The sequence below is a fragment of the Neodiprion fabricii genome, chromosome 5, assembly GCF_021155785.1.
Source record: "Neodiprion fabricii isolate iyNeoFabr1 chromosome 5, iyNeoFabr1.1, whole genome shotgun sequence".
Lineage (NCBI taxonomy): Eukaryota > Metazoa > Arthropoda > Insecta > Hymenoptera > Diprionidae > Neodiprion > Neodiprion fabricii.
In genome coordinates this window covers 8,192,291-8,211,155 of record NC_060243.1, presented here as the reverse complement: position 1 = coordinate 8,211,155, position 18,865 = coordinate 8,192,291, and the positions used below count along the sequence as shown (strand labels likewise).

The 18,865-nt window shown below is 37.3% G+C and overlaps 2 protein-coding genes across 11 annotated transcripts in view; one reads left to right on the top strand and one right to left on the bottom strand.

Annotated features, from left to right (window-relative positions):
- LOC124182947 (nuclear protein localization protein 4 homolog) overlaps nt 1–3,540 on the bottom strand; it is a 14,733-nt gene extending 11,193 nt beyond the window's left edge. For 3 of the 5 annotated variants that reach the window (XM_046570797.1, XM_046570795.1, XM_046570798.1), the window contains exons 1-9: nt 3,417–3,540; nt 2,993–3,073; nt 2,316–2,526; nt 1,707–1,854; nt 1,375–1,512; nt 915–1,218; nt 655–792; nt 388–535; nt 48–208 (exon numbers count right to left, since the gene is read on the bottom strand). In XM_046570797.1, the coding sequence (XP_046426753.1) occupies nt 48–208; nt 388–535; nt 655–792; nt 915–1,218; nt 1,375–1,512; nt 1,707–1,854; nt 2,316–2,526; nt 2,993–3,073; nt 3,417–3,437 (1,350 nt within the window). In that variant the 5' untranslated portion in view covers nt 3,438–3,540. The remainder of the gene's footprint in view (nt 1–47; nt 209–387; nt 536–654; nt 793–914; nt 1,219–1,374; nt 1,513–1,706; nt 1,855–2,315; nt 2,527–2,992; nt 3,074–3,416) is intronic. The other 2 variants (XM_046570796.1, XM_046570799.1) reach the window with 1 other exon arrangement.
- On the top strand, nt 3,477–18,865 carry LOC124182948. 6 transcript variants are annotated; one of them, XM_046570805.1, is made up of 12 exons: nt 3,477–3,607; nt 9,522–9,624; nt 11,744–11,835; nt 14,386–14,495; nt 14,613–14,735; nt 14,870–15,022; nt 15,775–15,947; nt 16,222–16,521; nt 16,606–16,796; nt 16,915–17,103; nt 18,005–18,061; nt 18,388–18,865. In XM_046570805.1, the coding sequence occupies exons 2-12, from the start codon at nt 9,531–9,533 to the stop codon at nt 18,619–18,621; spliced, it is 1,716 nt and encodes a 571-aa protein (XP_046426761.1). In that variant the 5' UTR covers nt 3,477–3,607; nt 9,522–9,530; the 3' UTR covers nt 18,622–18,865. The 6 variants fall into 6 exon arrangements, with proteins under 6 accessions (XP_046426761.1, XP_046426760.1, XP_046426757.1 ...); XM_046570804.1 differs by lacking the exon at nt 3,477–3,607 and adding an exon at nt 6,476–6,839; XM_046570801.1 differs by lacking the exon at nt 3,477–3,607 and adding an exon at nt 8,140–8,229 and having other exon boundaries at nt 15,775–15,941.

Here is an 18,865-nt window from a genome sequence, read left to right as displayed (position 1 = left end):
TAAAATTCAATAAGGGCAATTCAAAAGAAGAGGAAGTTGTCACTTACCTTATAGTAAACATCAGGAACATATTGCTTATCAGTGGACTCAATAACGTAGCCAAGCTCCTGCGCATCCTTGGTTGGGACTAGACACCCATCACGTACCAATGCCATGCACTGATTAGAGACTTCGTATCCTTCCATGTGCACTTGATTCTTATCGTCACCTGAAGATCAAAGGAAAAGGTAAAGAATATTCTGAGAACAGTTTTTGATTGCAATGTAAAACGAAAGGCTCTGATTTACTAGGAGGTGCACTGCAGTAAATTTATACCATATTGTACCGAATAATACAACAAGCGTGATGAACACTCTGATTAATATATTGTTAATAATTATACATTACCTGTGACACAGACTGTGACGAACTTTGAGCCAAAATAACCACTCGGTGAAAAACGGCATGGATTCGGATGCTGGTTTTGAAAGTATCCTGCCATAATACACTCTTGTGCTGATAAAAAGTGACTGTCTATATTTCTGACGTGTTTCACCTGGAAAAATACACGTTCATATGCAATTAATTATTTTTGAATAACGCATTGTCCACAGATCTTGTCGCGGCGTTTGTTTCAAAATGAAAATTCAAGCTTGGACGTCAGCCAATACGTACCGTGCCTTTTTTGACATCTTCAGCAATTAAATCTGTGAATATCCACCCTACTCTTTGCAAACCAAGAAGTCGAGCAAGTTCGTCGACTAATTCTTGTCTTGGATCTGGTAGGAGAGATACAGTATCTCTCGTGCTGTCCTGAGAGGAATATATGCCATTTATAGATAAAATAAATATAAGTTTTGTGATTTGAAGAGCTTTAATATGTTACTAAAGTCGAAGATCATTCGAATTGTTCTTACGAATATTGAACAACTTACTTGTGGAGGTTCGTATATTGCAGCAACTACAGCCCTAATGCCTAGGGGTACGTCTGAGTGTATTTCATATCTACCATAGAGGTAACCAACACGTTGATGTCCGGTACTACGCCAGTAGTTCAAAAAGCGCTCCACTAGACTAGCATTCTCAAACATAACGTTATCAACGTGACGATACTGTTGCCGATTCAACGTGATAGCGTTGGGCTGACATTTACTGCAAATCCCACGAGGCCATGGTGGGTGATCTTTGCAGCCTGTCTTTATGCGACAACTTATGTCCTCCAGTTGAAGAAATTTCCCTCTGTGAAAGATGATAAGTTTTAAATTAAATTATAATGCCGTTTCATTTCTAAAAATTCACTTACTTCTATCAGTTGTAACATTATAATTATGACTTCCAAATATTTGTAGTGTCACAGCTTGACTTGAACATCGAACTCTCTATGTAATGACATACCTATCAACCCCAGCTGTGAGCTTTCTGAGGTACGAGTGGAATGATAAATGCTTGATGTTTTGTTCCTTGAGGTATGCTTCATCAAATGGTTCTAATGGTGAGCAGTGCACGCAGCACCCGTTTGCACCATGGCGGCATCTGTAAATATTAGGATCATGAATAGCAATAGATATTAATCGAGTACTGGTCTTAACTTAGAAAATTTTTGAATTTCTTTTCACTTAAAGTCGATCTAATCTCTCAAAATTGACCTTTGAGCGCTCAGGGGTACATTTGTAGAAAAGGAATCAAACGGATAGGCGATGTGAATGATAATCATACATTAGACTCACAATTTCTCATCACGCTTCTGCTGTATCTTGCCATCAAGCTTCCACAGTTGTTGATCTACTTCATCTTCCGTGACACTGGCAAGAGGTCGAGATGAATTGATGGCCATAGATCCCTGCGATAATCTGCTCGTACTCGGCATTGGTTCTGCTAAGATCAGTTAACCTTATTAGGATTGAATGTTATGAGGCTGCAGTTGGTAACATTAACATAACAAAATGTTGAAACAAAATTAACTATTTCACAGTTTCGGTATAACTAGAGGAGTTGAATTCATAAGATCTGAGTTTGTAAATGCTATATTACGGTTTACTGCTGATGCATCATTACTATAACGTTACGAACTTCAATCTGATTTAGTACTAGAAAAATTCATTCTCAACTTACTGCTCAAAATGCTTTTACATTGCGCGACGATCGATATTAACTATAAGTCCTACAAATAAGAGCAAGTATAACAAATCTATTCTTCACGCATTGTCTTGATTGTTTAAAAATTCTTAAACTATGTTGTACAGCGACGAGCTTCCAGTTTACATCAAGCGAAGTTATACCAAAGTACTGCTGGCAATTATTATAATTTATACTTATAACATCTTAGTGAAGATTACCGGCAGGAATTTTTATGGAGGCACTACTAGTCGATGGTCCATCCTGTGGCCGTAATACTGTGCCATTGAGGGGCACAAGGTAGACCATATCGCCGTGAGACAATCCTGTTCCAAGGACTGTTTTGCTTCGAGAAGATACGAGTTCATCCTTGTGATTTTTTAGTTTATATAATCCAAAACTAAAGCTGTCCAAGTTAAACGTATCATGTACCTAAAACATGAGAATTGAACTGATGGTGACACCGTAAAGACAACATCATTAATCCAAGTACTTCTAAGTAAACTCTGATTCGCTGTATAATGTTTTCAATAACTAAATCGTGACCAGTTCTTTCCAAATCTGTTGTTATCATTGAATCACGCATTGCTTCGTCACTAGAATAGACAGTATTTAAAAAATATTTCAAGAACAATGACTAGAGAAAAATGTATTATCTTTACCGACAATAGATGGCTCTCAGCTCAAGCATGATAAACTGTACGCACAAACTTGAGCCAGTGGTTTCACTTATTTTAAGTCACAAAGGCTAGCATTTACAGCGACAACTTGCAAAGAATTTGCGAGTAAAGAAAAATTATGAGAATAGCAATCTGCTCTTACAAATAACAAGCAGAAGTACAAAATACCTTATTATTAGTAATTTCTTTTGCAAAATAAATTGCCAAACAAGTCAAACCTTTTCAAAGAGATCACGGACTGTATCAGTCGGTCTCACTTCTATCCGTTTGGTGCCTTCGGGTGATTGAACTCTGAGAGTCTGAAAATTGAACGACAAAATAAGGGGTTGCATGAAAGTAATTAGCATCGCAGTGAAATAAATTAACAGTATTTTTTCCTTTTAGGTTAAAAAATGGGGGAAAATACTTTCGTTACTGTTCTTGAATATTTCAACAATGTATTATACATATATTACATGCATAGACATGTACGTATTATATTTTTCCCTATCATAGGTAACGACAAAGGCGCAAAACGCGGCGTGGGTCGGGGGGAATGAAAACGTTACGGCTAATAAATATCTACGGTTATCGGTATAGTGGGCGACTTAATTTGTCGGTTGTTTGAGTCATAGGTGACGGTGCGGATTCAAATAGACTTACAATTAGCGTTGATTTTGACATTTCGCCGGTATTCCAGAAGCATCAGCTGTTCGAGAGAGAGTTTCGAGCCCGCTGCCACAAGGCTTGCCTGTGTTAACAAAGCCCGATCAAAATCCCTAGTCAGCTGTGGAAAAACTGCCGAGTCAACCTTACGTGCCCATAACCTCTCTACGCTAAAGTATTACTACACGGTAAGTTTTGTACTTATAATTATCACTCGCGATCGCACATAACCAGTTACGTTACCCCCTTTATTTTATCGCCGTTCATCAGAGTCCACGATAATCGGTTAATATTCCTCTGCCTAACCGCGCGCAACAACTTTTTAAACGATAAATTGAGAGATATTTCACCCGAGTCGACGACTCGACTCTATTCTCGTCGTCAAGGAGCCACTGACACTCGCGTACCAGCCGCGTGCAGGCTCAATAAAAAGAGGAGGGCCCCGCTTCTTCTAGATGATCCGAATTTTCGTCGATAACTCTCGCCGTTTCACCCCATTTCTCATAGAAAATCATCACCAGCTGATATATTTTTCATTCTGCGAATCTGCATTCGCGTATTTTAGTCGATAGAGAGAAGGGAAAAAAAATCTCCGAGTTAATATTTAGGAATGGAATAGGATACGTCGATATACGTATAGTATGCGGTACAGTCTGGTCGAAAAACATTTGAAAACAAAAAACTGTGAAATATAATAAATTATCATGTTGAAGTTAGCAACATTGTCGTAACGGTTCATGTTAGCGAAAAACTGTTGTTTCGTGACCATGGTATAGTATAAAATTAGTAAACCTTGGCAAAACAAGATATAACTCTTATGATAAATATTAGTTTTTCAAGTTCGTGTTAAAATTGCGAAGTAGTGAAGTTTTTCACGATGTTCCGTTACGATAACGTTACCAACTTCAACCTCGTAATAAATTAGATTCCAAATCTGCGAACTGAAGTTAAACGATAAATTTGAAATTGATTGAAAAGATTATATATCCTCTCGACATCACGCATTAATGATAAAAACCCTATATCTATATTATTATTATCGCAACTTTCTATACCAAATCTATATTATCTTTTGTCCAATTTTCATTATTATCATTAATTAATCAAAAAATATTCTGACAAAACTGCATTGATAAGCAGAAAATGATAAATTTATACTTCGTTGAAGAATATAATGAATTCTTTGAGACATTTATATCAAGCATTCCCCAAGAAAAATTGCACGAAAGTGCAGCTGATAATCAGATGTTTCGACTCAAATTCGCGAGATTTCGTAAAAAAGAAATTTTTTCTTCTTCGTCAGAGGAATATTCGTCTTTCGTCGAATTCAACTACATCAGTTTCAGTCGCACCTTCTAAACGGATGTTTAATTTCGTTTTCTCTCCTCGGACAGTTTTTCGATTAGACTGTACACCCGGTCCGATACATTCTTAAACAGGTTGCACTACACGTTGACTTGAGAATCTGTATACATAGTACGGCTATATTTATGTTACATCTACTCTGTGTATACATAGGCGGAAGCATAGACAACACATTGACACACACATGTATGCGCATTTGTGTGCAATGTTGTATGATCATTGCGTGCGTAATTATAATTGCATGTATGCATATTGTGTTATAAAAATAAACACATATAATATGAATAACAATCGATCAGTTTGGCAGTTAATTAATAGTTCATCTGGGTGTCAGGATGTGTCCGGCATTAACGAGTTACCTCTTTATTCTCTATACATCATTTCACATTTGGATTATAATCGTTGTTATTATTATTTTTGTTTTCACGTTGTGCTAGTGTTGTATAAAGCACGGTGTTTTTAAGTTTAATACTGGCAAGTATAATAATATGATTAATCAATGTTTTGAAATGAATTAACTGCGTAAAACAAATTGTCCTGTATTTCTATGCATCTCGCATTATCTGCGGTGCGTGATCATTAAGCTAAACACTTATTAACCGCGAAATTTCGACTTTCGTACTTTTCCGTTATACCAAACACCCCTCATGCAAGTTACTAAATGTGACTTTACGTGTTTTTACCTCTCATGTCTTCTCGTTAAATATCCGATCCTTCGCAAGAAATTGGTTTAAAAAATGAAGTCCTAAACCATAGTGGAAATGAATGACGAAACCATTTCACGCGATCTTTTTTTTATCTCTGTTTCTATCGCTATGGCCGGAAAGAACTTTAAAGATTTCGTCACTGATCCAAAATATAAATTTCACCACTCGCCTACATCACACTATGACGTAGTTCATGAATGATTGTATCATTACTCCTGCACGCAAACAACCTGTCAGCCAATTTTGCAAGCCGTATTGCGCTCGCTCAGGCGTTTATATACGTACACAATACCTCGTGACTTCTAGCTATATAACGCCATAAAATTCTTGTTACGATTCAACAGACATGTATCCGCCACGTTTCTAACTATCATTAATATACCGATGCGAAATAAGTGATCGACGTCAATATCGAAACTCAAAATTTGTAATTCGGTAAACAACATGAAACATGTTTGCATAATTGAATCTAATTGAATAAAATTGAACTTTCGTCGTTTCCTTTATCCACATATAATTGAAATTACGCGATTGCGACAGAGAACATTTCCCGATATCCCATCCGCAGACGTAGGTGCGTATTATATTATATATATTCGTATTGTGTGCAAGATTATACTTGTGACGCGTTTACTTTTCTTAAGAGAAAGACTTTTCCACGCGCAAGGTCACCCCAGTTTTTCCAATTCAAAATTCGAATGTACGCGTCGTTATAATAGCGAATTAGTGCGAAGCGGGAAGATCAAAGCCTGGTTTGCGATTGTAGTGGAATTATATCCCGATGATCGCTACCGTCATCGAGTGGCGCGTAGGTAACCCTTGTCTACAAGGAACAACGAAGAGGCGTATGTAGAGAGTGGAAAATACTAGGGATCTATTATTAGGGAGAGAAATGTAGGTAGGGAATCGGAGCGACGCTCTGTGCCCCAAGAATACCGTGGGTTGGCAGGTGGAAGTGTCGAGTGTGTAACCGCACCGTCCTTTACTTCGCAGCTTGGCTCTCCACCTTGTTATTTCTCTGGAAAGATGGTATTTGTCGGGTGGTACCGGTGGAGTGTGGTTGCCTTTCAAGCTCGCCCCGCGTCTTCGCGGCAACAGGTCTGCCGCCTGCGAACTGCACCGACTGGCTTCATCCGTTGCCAGGAGGGTCAGCGCACGCTCAGTCCCAAGACTATTCCTTAATTTTCACTGTACACCACCTGCACTCGGGGGTAGATACCATAAGAAACCGGACTTCCTCGCGCGCCATCACTGACACTATCATCGAGTGACAATCATTCTCAGGTCATCGTCATCATCATCATCTTCGTCTCCTAATTCGTTAGAACTCGAATATTCACCGAACAAGGTATGTCACTCGATTGATTAATGACGGTGTCATTCTTTGTCGGTATAAAGATTGTTATCAAACATTGTACAGATTCTCTTACTTGTTTAAGATCGTGACTGAGGGGGTTTTTACCATTTCGGAAACTGCGTCCAGTTATTCTGTACATATTCCTCTTTGTTTTATAATATAGATCATTGATCATACACCGGCTATACTTGACAGATCCATCTTCCCCAAATCCCGATTTACTCTTGTAACGGGATACTTTATCGATCGATTAGAGCACGCAGTTTCAAATTTTATAGCTACCTCGCAATTTGTTGTATTTCGGTGTTTTTGAATGACAAATAATTGAATGACAAATAATAGACTATGGATTGAATGTGGATTAAAGATACCGTAGTGTTCGATTTTAATGGAATTATAGTTCGTTCAAGTTTTACTCACAGACCTTGATAAATTAACTGCAAATCATTGCATGAAAAAAATATTGTGAATTCCGGCAGGCTTGTGTAGTGGGTAAAATGATGAAATGAGTGGAAACAAATATTTTTCACCTACCGCGACGCGATCTTTCCCGTATAAGTTATTTATTTGCTGCGCGAATTTGTGAGAACAATATTTTGGAACCGTACGACCACAAAGGCCTGGCAAAATTCCACGTTCGATTTGATTCCAGAATTTCATGCAACCTACGTATACGTCATGTCTGAATCGTTATTCGAATTTTCGCTCGTTATGAGCGTACAAATAATTTGTGGCAACAAATTTTGCGAAATTTTTTTAAATGCGAAATAATATAGCTATACATTTCGCGAGAAACTAGGATCGATTTATATAAGCTGGCGCTTTATTCTCAATGTGACGTAAAGGCCGAAGAAATTCGCGTACGCGTGCCATTTGCCGTAGTTTCTTTGATTCGATAAACAAGCTACGAGATGGTGTTACAACGCGGAAAAATTTGAACAACAAGCTTTTCTTAGTTACGAAAATCCGATTATTTTCAGAAAAAAAGAATATTCTATGCGGAGTACATTGTTGGTGACGTAATAACGATTAAATACTGCTTTAAAGTGCAAATAATTTCGCGAATTGCATATTGCATTTTACGATAGTGACGGGTGCATGTTATCTTGTCAGTTTTACCTTCCACGCACGTGGACGGTGAATTATAGTTACAAACAATGTTGGCATTCGATGGTGCCGCCAAACATGCAGTGCTTACAAAGCTTCTTTATCCTCTGGCACGGCATGCTCGCAATTAATTTTACTCACTCTCAGCAATATTCACGCTTTTACTAAAATTGAAGTTCTGAATCTTAAAGTACGAGTTATGAATGTCCAGCTGATGTCTATCGACTTAAGAATCAGATTTAAACGACGTGTTCGTAACATTGGAAAAGAAAAAGTAATTTTCGCTCCACAGGGATCACAAAGATATCAAGTAAAAGACCCGTGTCGCTTAAAAGTGAACCGAACATATGATCTTTCCGAAAATTTTTACAACTTGGCTTTCCTAGCCGTTTTCACTAAACAGTTAGTTGAATAAGTTGTATTTTTACTATTTTTATTTTACCACATTCGCCAGTAACTTACCTTATGCAAGGGAAAAATTCTCAGCACCACGTAATAAGTCGCGGTGAAAGCGGATAACTTTTTTTCCAAGTGTGACATACGTGAAATTGACAGGAAAAGATTCGACGAAAAAAAAACAATGCTAAAATTCTCGACTCGCCAGAATTGATCTTGGCCCAGATTTTACGTCCTAGAAAAAATGCTAAAAGAACCGAGCAATTAGAAAACTTGGACGACTTTCAATGATTTTGCGACGACAGGTTGCAAGTAGTTCAAACAATTAGACTAAACTTGTATGCATTCAAGGTCTACATATCCAGGTACTGGCAAGATGTAAAAGAGGAGGTCAATCTGTATAGTCAAATTTAAAAATAGCTCCGGACGTAAATTTTGACAAAAATTTAATTATCTCAGCCGTGTTTCGTAATCGGTTCGAAAATTGTACAAATTCATTGTTGAACTGGTAGTTGAACATCAATCTGTATACTTACCCTGTTTTCATATTTTGACAGCAGCGATAAACGCATTTTCTTTTTTTTGGAAATTGGCTAAATTCACTTGTAATACTTTACAAAACTATCTTACGAGCTTTGTAATAAGTAATACTGCGATAAATTTTCGAGGTGTGATAAAACATGACTTTTTAGCACCGCTGATTCTCCGATCTTATCTCTTTCGTTACAAGTTTCGATACTCATAAAAAATATCCGCATCGTTATAATATTTTTCTCATGTTTTCGCTCTTGCTTGGAAAAAGAAAACGGAACCCCGAAATTTCCTCCCTTCGTTCAGATTAGCAGTTTTTCTTCTGAAAGTTCACAATCGTTTTAAATTGAAATCAAAGCACCGATCAAGTTGGTCCACAAGAACCATTGAATTGAAAAATCGTCGTTGTTTATTTCTATGGGAGTAAAAGTATTTTTTTGTGATAGATAAACTAAAACGAGTTTCCAAATGTCAAAACTTTTATTTATTAATTTGAACAATCATGCTGGCCATATTTCAATAACAGCATATTACACCTATCATATTATGTACGCCCTGATTTCATTGTCTGTAAAACAAAGCCTTGCGTAGAAATGCGATGAAATAAACTGAGCTAATTTTTGTTCAATAAAATTGCAGGCAGACAATATGGATGATTCCGAGGAAGTCGGTACAATCGTTGAACTGTACATCTACGATCTGACGAAAGGAATGGCTGCTGTGATGGCACAAATGCTGATAGGTAAGCAACTCTCGTAATTTCAATTGCTAAAAATCGACACAGACAATGGAGATTGTGCTTCGATTAACGGCCACTTATCGTCGCAATTTATCATCGCTCTACTTAGGCAATACTTGTTCTCAAAATACTTGCCAAATTTGTTGATAATTTTAGATATTTCGAGTATACCAAGCACCAAGCATTGATGTTATATAAATAAAATTTACCGTTGGATTAAAATAGGCGGTAGCGGCATTCCGCATACTCGTCCTCCCATCATAGGGTTACGTGTTGTATACATACATACCATGAATTATATTTTGACGCGACATGAGTCGTTAGTCATAAATAATTTTATGGATGTACAACATTCCTATCGCGTCGTTAAATCAAACTCTATTCACACGTACGTATATATAGTGGAATAAGTTTCTTTCATATATATATATATATATATTCTCTGGAGTGTCACGCATGATTGTAACTCATCTTACACTCGGCCACCTTCTTGCTGAGAAATATTTTCGCCAATATTTTCATACGTGAAATTTCTGATCGAAAGTTACCTCGCGTTCAAGTTGTATCGCAAAAAATTTTCTGATGTTTCTAAATGGTACCAAGAAAGTTTCGAAATTAGTTTATCGGTTATCAGTTGTCGGTAATTGGTGACAATCACGTAGAAATGATCCATTTGAAAACAAAATTGATCTTTGAATCAGTTTCAACTACAGTGACCGTAGCAAATTTTTGAAAAAGAAGCCTGTACTGAACAGTCGCGTCGGTGATAATTTTGATTGAAACAAAAATGTCCACCATTAGTTTAATCATCCATAATTTTTTTTTCTCCTATTTAACTAATAATTTAAAATCAGTTTCAAACAGGCTGAATCTTCGAAGTCTCTATTAATGATCCTTGCAGATCGTTACGATGAAAGTCTTGAAGTTTATTGTTACACACCGGTTGGAATATATTTTTAAGAGATGATTATTTTCCAACGTACGTTAGAGTTCATTCCACGATGAGTGATCTGTTAGCCAACAATCGGTGTTCGAGGAACGTTTCATCTCTGTCCGTAAGCACATAGATCAGCTGCAGCTAAATATATATGTATAGTTGTACTGCGTAAAGGGGTTAGAGCTTGCAGGTCGTAAGATTTCTGGCAACGGTTTGACCTCATCGTAAGTAATTTTCTTCTAAAACTAGCTGGAAGCTGCGGGAGGCATCTTCCTGGTTATATTTATCCCCTGTGACTGGGGAACAGGTTGGGTCACAGACCTCGCGTCCCACTGTCCGATGCAGAGAAGAAGCTGCATTTATCCGTAACTGTAGTAGCGGCACCCGCGGGATGAAATGGTCGGACGTGGCGAACACCACCATACATAAATACGTATACATGCAGTCTCTATACATATTCGGATCGTATATTTATACATGTATTATACGCTGCAGACCTCTCGTCGAGCCTATCTAGTTACGCAATGATTACCCCCCATTTATTATACAACCGCAGCTGGAGGAAATCAGGGATTCGGTACACACGCAACTTCATAAGTTTGATTGCCGGTGTCGCGTCTTGCCGATTTGAAAATTGTTGGAAGTTATATGCGTTTGTAAATTTCGAAACGGGGAAAAAATATAAGTTATCCATTTTGAAAGGTAGACTTTCATCCTGAATTACTCGACGCAACAAGGATCGATGACTTTACGAAGAAATCCGACGACGATCCTAAGATAAATTTACATTCGTTTCTTGAATACTGGACGGGACAACTATGCGCAGTAAACAAATTCGACGCATGTGTTCGACTTATACGCGTTTTCCTAATTCTGTGGTATTTTCTGCAGGACTTTCATGCCAAATCTATAAATTATACTCGCGAAAACAGACTAACGTACGCTACGCCCGTCTTTACCGCGTCATCGGAACATATATGTTCATACACGATTTACGCTGCGCAGAAATATTTTAGATCGACGGATATTTTTTTATGTAGTTTGCATCGCTCAACGTATGACGGATGTATCATTTTTAACGTCGGCGTTCGTCATTTTTAACGAAAGTTTAGACTTCTCTGAACCGTTTTTCGTCACTAACAAATACTCGTATCAAATTTCAATTATCACTTTTTTTCTTTTCAGGAAGGAACCTTGAGGGGATCTGGCATACAGCTATAGTGGCCTACGGACGCGAGTACTTTTTCGGGCCAACTGGCATTCAAAGCGTTCGTCCGGTAAGAGATTGAAAAAAATTACTTCACTTCGAAATTTGAGACGTTAAATGTGTAATACATAGGTATATCTACTTATACCGTTGTACCATTGTCCGAATTCAAATTAGGTCGGCGTCTCATACATTTGTTTGAAAATGGGAAGTATCGACGTTGTTCAATTTTGCAGTTATTAGAAACACTCGAAACTTGATATTACTTCTGATCTAAAACGTGGTCGACAAGACGCTTGGACAAAAGTCGCGACAAGGACCGTAGAGTCAAACATGGCGTCCATGAGTTTCTCCGTTCGCACCTCATAACACAGTTGAATCATTGTTAGAATAAAACTATAAAATGTCCACGATTTCAATCGTGCAGGTGTCAAAAAAGTCGGAAAGCTCTAAACCGTCGTTAAACTAAAGCGTGGTAAACAGAAATACGGTATTAAAATCGCGAGGTGGTAGTTCAATTCCAACATGGCGCCCATGAAAGTCTACCGTCATATTTTTTCTAAGTATAAATTGCAATACACGTATAGAATAAGCAAAAGTATAAGGAAACAATAGGAATATCGTGACACGAGTAGAAAATAGAGTTTGAGAGAAGTGGAATATGCGAATCGAGTTGAAAGCTGGAAAAATCGCTAGCGTTAGCATAATAGTAGAGGTACGTCATGGTTTCGCCGTCGGTGAGTCCGGGGCTTGGCTATACGATACACTAGGCATACCGGGACTAAATTTGGTCCGAGGACAACTAAAAATATCTCCAGGTTCGTAGGGGCACTCTCTCGGCTCTCTCGACGACTCTCTTAGCTCTTTCCCGAGACCATCATACTCGTATGTACTTTCCTGCCCGGTCTCTCTTCGCGGGCGAAAGCTGTCGCCGGTAAGTCTGCCTCCTCGTGCATATCCTCTTCGTCTCCTCGTCTCATCTTCGTCTCTGCCCTGACCTGCCCCTGCCACCGCTTCGTCGAGCTCTATTAATTACTGGGGTATATATTCGTTACGTCATAGCGAACAGCGCGAAACGCGTAGTGAAGTGAATTATACCGTACCTACTACGTGTCTACGTGTGTGAGTACAAGTGCGCGCGAAGTGCGGACCCAGATTCTCGTTTTTTTCACACAAAAGTGCGTGTATACATCATAGCACACCTTTTGCCACAAGTTCAAAATTGTTCTTTTCATTTATGATTCAAACATATTCCTTCTGTCACACATACGTGCTCCTTTTTCCTCACAAATTACGGTATATTACATTACAGATAGAACTAGCATTCAAACAATTGTATCGCGTGTGACAAACTGAAAAATACATTATCGGAAACATCTCCAATAAAAAAAAAAAAATTTTTTATCCGGTCATTTTTTATTTATTTTGTTTTATTTTTTTATTAGTATTTTCCAATTTAAATCTCATTTTTTTCTACTCGATTTTAACTCCGGTTCGCATTTCTACCCCGTTTATGGGGTTTGTTAATTTTCAATTATTGGATTGAAACCCAGATAGTGTGAAATTTGTATAAAAGCTGACTTGAAGAATGGGTCACGTCAAACTATATATTTGAAATTTCATACTTTTTCCATTCGAAATTTTGTTGCGGCATGCTGAAAAAAAGGATATGCAAATGAATTTGTGTTCCGTTTTTATCCTCCAGTCAGTTGTTTTAGTTTCATTTTCCGCTTCTCAACCGACGCCGATCAATCGACCTATCGACGTTCGATTGATTCGACGCGCGACAAAGCCGCGAAAATCTTTCGAACGTATCTAACGTAATTTTGTGATAATAAATTTGAAATAATAACATGTTTTTTGTAAGTGATATTAAATGCGTTCGAGAGCTTTCTTCGTTGAGATATTTTTTTTTTTTTATATATATATAAACGCTGTTGATCACAAGTTATTTTTAACCGTTACTCATGTGACAAATTTTTCTAGAGCAGAGAAATTGAAGAAACGGCCGTTTGAAATTTCAAAAATCGAGATGTTTTTTTCAAATGTTGTTCTTTCGAAAAATATTTGCATGCACGATTTTTAATTAAATGGAAACGAGTTTATTAGCTCAATACAATTTTGATGCCAAACTTTCAAATATTTGTAATCTTACATTGGTAGTGTCGATCAAAAACATCACCTCTCAAGATATAATATAAAATAAGAAACGAGGATAACGGAATTGATTTCTTATAACAAATCGTATTACATCTTGTTGGCAACCGGCACTTGCGTCATGTAATGTGCTAATAAATGCATCAAGCTGATGGACCTTAAAATGCCACATAATTACTAAGGAATTTTACACATCCGTATATTTTGAACTAGGCTTATAGGCAATTACCACAACCGATGCGCAGCAGATTGGTACACTGCCCACTCTTCTAATTATAGTCATCTTATTCATTGGATGATGTACCTCCCTCGCCTCTATCTAGCGTACCGTATAACTTGGGTGCTCGAATCTGTACAGTTCTGTATAAATAATAATACGAATAAATTTGATAATAAAATATAAATTCAATTATATTTTTGGTATATTCTATTCAGACGTGTTTTTCGTTTTTTTTTTCTACAGGGTGGAACTGAACTCGGTGAGCCATTGAAGGTGGAGAAAGTTGGTGACACCTATCTTCCGTATTCAGTGTTCCTTGAATACATCAACGGTCTTGGTACCTCGAAATTTGCGTGAGTAATAAGCTTCCTGTTCAAATAAATTTTCCTTTGTGCTTTAAAAGAAGTATTGTACACTCTTGTGCTTTGTCTACCGTGCTTACACACATGGCTGTGCGTTGATTCTCTTAGACCCGGGACTTACGACCTGTTCAAACACAACTGCAACTGTTTTACTGACGAAGTGAGCAACTTTTTGGTCGGAAAAGGCATCCCTAAGTACATTCTTGATCTACCGGAAGAAATACTTAGCACGTAAGTTTAAGGTTCTAACACCGATGTGAATATCTAATAATATTAAATTCAAATCTAATAATAATAAAATAAAATTCAATGTGGCTTGTATTCCAGTAAAATATGAATAATTACAGCTGAAACATATTTTTTAGGCCAATAGGACAAGCTCTGCGACCGTTGATCGACACGTTAAGTAACGGAGCTAGTTCAGGCTTTTCAAGCGGTCAAAGATTCGTCGAACCTAGAATTCATCGAGAGGAATCACCTGATTTTCAACGCCTGAATTCAGCTATCGAGGAAGCTAGGTCTGATCGTTTTTCTCAAAGAAAATAGCTTTTCAATAATTTATGCTAGTTATGTGGTGTGATGATAAATAATTCTTTATTTTAAGGGTGATTTGTAGCCAACTAACAACGTAATTTGCTTTTGTGTCACAGCTTCATTGAACTCTACTATTGAACAGAAAAACAAGGTTGAAGAAATACATCCAGAAATTTACAAATATCAAATCTCTCTTATGCTTCTCAATTTTCAGCGTGCTTCTCTGCTTTATACTTTCTCAGCCTTCGGTATAGTAGGACTTGTTTTGTGTGAAATTCTTGGTGAGATCTCTTAGCAGTTGGCTGTGCTTGCCTGCAAATCATTGTAGCCTTCACAACTGACGCAAGTCGTCAGAGATAGGGCTGCGAAATAAGGGTTGTTGACTGTATTAAAGTTAACACTAGTGAAGTTCTATGGAACTGCACACCTGATTTCTTTTCTGCAGTTTAACACAGATGATATATACTCTGAAATAAATATTATATACATGAATGTGCCACATGGCTTGCTTTTATTCCTGGCATACCTATTTCCCAATATACTATGAGCGTGATAATATTATGCTTGTAATATTGACTTAAGAAATTTAATTGTCATTGTTTATCTTTCAATGCCACGGGGAAAAACATCTACAAGCGTAATTTGATGACGACATTACTGTTGAACATTATTTGTACTACTTAAATCTCGATCAAGTATCGTTAACGCATGTTTTACCTGGAATTTTGATTTTTAGATTGAATTCAATAGCTTTGGAAGAAAGGAGGAACGTAATCAACGAGAAGTTAGCAAAGAAAGAGCGAAAGAAAAAAAAGAAGAAGAAGGAGAAGAAAGATAAGAGCAGCAGCGGTAGCGGAAGCAATAGCACTGAACCAAGCAGCTACAACGCAGCGATGGCAGAAAGTGAGAGTATGTCCCCATAGAACACAAATTACACTAATTAACGGTAACTCATGAATGATGAAGATAATAGTATAGATCAATCGTTGCAATCTGTATTATCTCATCTTCTTATAATACTACTAACAAAGCTTCATATCAGTATTCCCATCAGAACAATACATGCACACAATGGTGTTTCACAAGTTTATATACAAGTGAGTTTTTTTCATATTAAACAAGAAGAGAAAAATTGAGTATTAACTTTAATCATGTATTAAGGAAAATTTCATTTTGTTTTCAGGTGTAATTAGCGAAATACAATCTACCAATGGCGACGCCGGTGCGGAAATGTTACCGTCGGACAGAGTGTTACAAATGGAAGCAGACGAACGACGTGACATTGAAGAAAAAAAACGCCAACGTGATCCTCCTGTAGTTTTCAAAGATACCGTAGACGCGAGGGTTGACTTTGACGCTTTGGTCGGCCTGGTTGATGGTAAACTAAACGAAGCTGAACAGAAGAGCCTAGAGGAACTTCACCAGTACGTGCTGGAAGATGAAGGCTCTTGGGCGCTGGGAGATAACTTCCTGAATTTCATAGGTTTCTATTTTCTATCACAGACCGTACAGAAGGTGAAGTGCATCATTTTTTCTCACCTCTAATGTGATTATTTCTCATTAACAGGACGTTTGCTCTACGATAAATCCCTCGATGCAGCAGTTAGAGTGCGTCTTTTGAACGTACTGGCAGTTGCAGCTCTGAAAGATGATGTCATTTTGCTTTTACACCAAGATCGTAGAGAACATATTCTGATGAATTATGCTTTTGACATTGATCGTCACCCACACGAAGAACAACTTTCCTTATCACTATTTGTAAGTAAACATCTTGGTGGTGTAGTATTTAAATATTTAAATAATCGCGCCCAAAATCAACATGATATTCGAAGGGAGAGTAACACTACAGTAAGATATGTAACGTATATATTTCCAGATGGCAAATATGTTTGAAAATCTGAGCAGTTCCGAGTGGCTCTTGTACATTTCTGAATGGCCCTATCAGAACCAGAACATCAGCAATATCAGAGTGACAACGAAAGTCGCTGTACATTCGCTTCTCTCCGAAACACCCGAATTACAAGAACGAGGCGCAGCAATCATTCACAACCTTGCTTGCAAGGAGGTAAAAACTGTGGTCTGTATCCTATATCCAGCTTATCAATTAACTTTTTTCAACTTTTACTTACAGCTGTTAACTATGTGCCTGACATTATTAGAAAGACGTTATGCAAATTTCACTTTTCTTTGCATGTTTATTGCTTTGTGTAATAATTTCCTATCTCTTATCGATGGTTACGTGGTGATTTGACATAACGTAAACAACTTATTTACATTCTTGACATTCACGGAATAATGACTTGCAACTCTATTATAAAAGTCAGTCGGTAAATCACCATTATAGGGCAAGCCTATGTACGAGTTCTTCAGAATTTCCTTATTATGGAAACAAAGCTTTTGAACGAACGTTAGGCACATGATAAGATTCCTTTTACTTGCGTCTTTTTGTGTAATACAACTATCAGACAAAATTTGCATCGAACAATTTGTTTCTATACGTAGCAGTAGGTAACAAAATTCAAAACAGAAGCAATGAATGGTTGTTCAACGGATTGTCACTAACATTTCAACATGCGAAAATTATCAAGCTCTCGTAGCAACTGCAGTTGAGAACAGAGTTCTCATTGTATAATGTTCTCGTCTGTAACATGTATAGATTGTTGTAGCTACAGCCTGAGATACTACTGGATAGAAGTGCTGCCTTATTTCCTGCAGCTTTGGCCTATTATTTGTCTAAACTGATGAGCTATTAAAACTGCTTTGGGTATAGAGTTTCCTACAAAATTTATTCAAGTTAACTGGCATGCTTGCAATATGAATTCAATGGCTTATGGGTACCAGCAATTACTATACTTTACTATGTAAAGCAATAAATGATGATACGTTTATTCGTGTTAATTAAATTCAGCTGCATATATATCAAAATTCGAACAGATACTTCTGCAGGTATTGGATATTTTTTTCAGAAAATGAACAAAAGCAAAAATCTTCGGCAACTTTTACCAAAAGGCAGCATTTCTAAGGTACAGCTGTTAAAGTCCCTTCTGTAAATAAGTTTATTTGTAAGACAAAATATCAACACAATGTACACAGAATTGAATACTTGCAAATTGCCAACGTATGTTCATTCTTAATTTTCAAGTAGACGTTGACTCGAACTGTAATGTGAATTTGAACAGCTATTCATTACTTCCAGTTTTCCTGCTATACCAAATTTGGTTTATATTACATATAGAATTCGTGCTACACATTTGGTACCAAGGAACACTGCGAATCCATTTCACAATTTTTAAAAAATTGGCTCAGGCACCCAATACTTTTGCCGTTCTTATGAACCCTCTCAATTTAGGTGTTCGATGACGTCGCCGTTGAGCTGACAATGGCACTTCTACAGTACTTCAACAGCAATCCATCCGAGGAGCAATTATTCCGTTGTATGAAAGCACTGGCTCGCTTTACGCAAATCAGCGGACAGGAAGTACCGCAGCTAATTCAAATGATTGGTCCGGAACCGAACAAGTTTCGCGGGGTCTCTCAAAGGGTGGACGAACTAATAGACCAAGTCAATAAGAAACTGCGTTAAACTTGTTATAAATTGAAAAAAATATATAATATAATTTGGATATATATTAAATTATGGTTTTTCAAATGATACTATTAGTTCAAAGGAACGCCCTGCAATTAACAGGTCGTCATTTTAAACCAATTATTATAATAATAAATTAACTGATATCAATTACACGGTTGTATATTAGATAAAAAAAAAAAAAAAAAACTCAATGCGAGAAAAAGCACAACAGAGCTGAAGTTACGTATTTACCTACAAA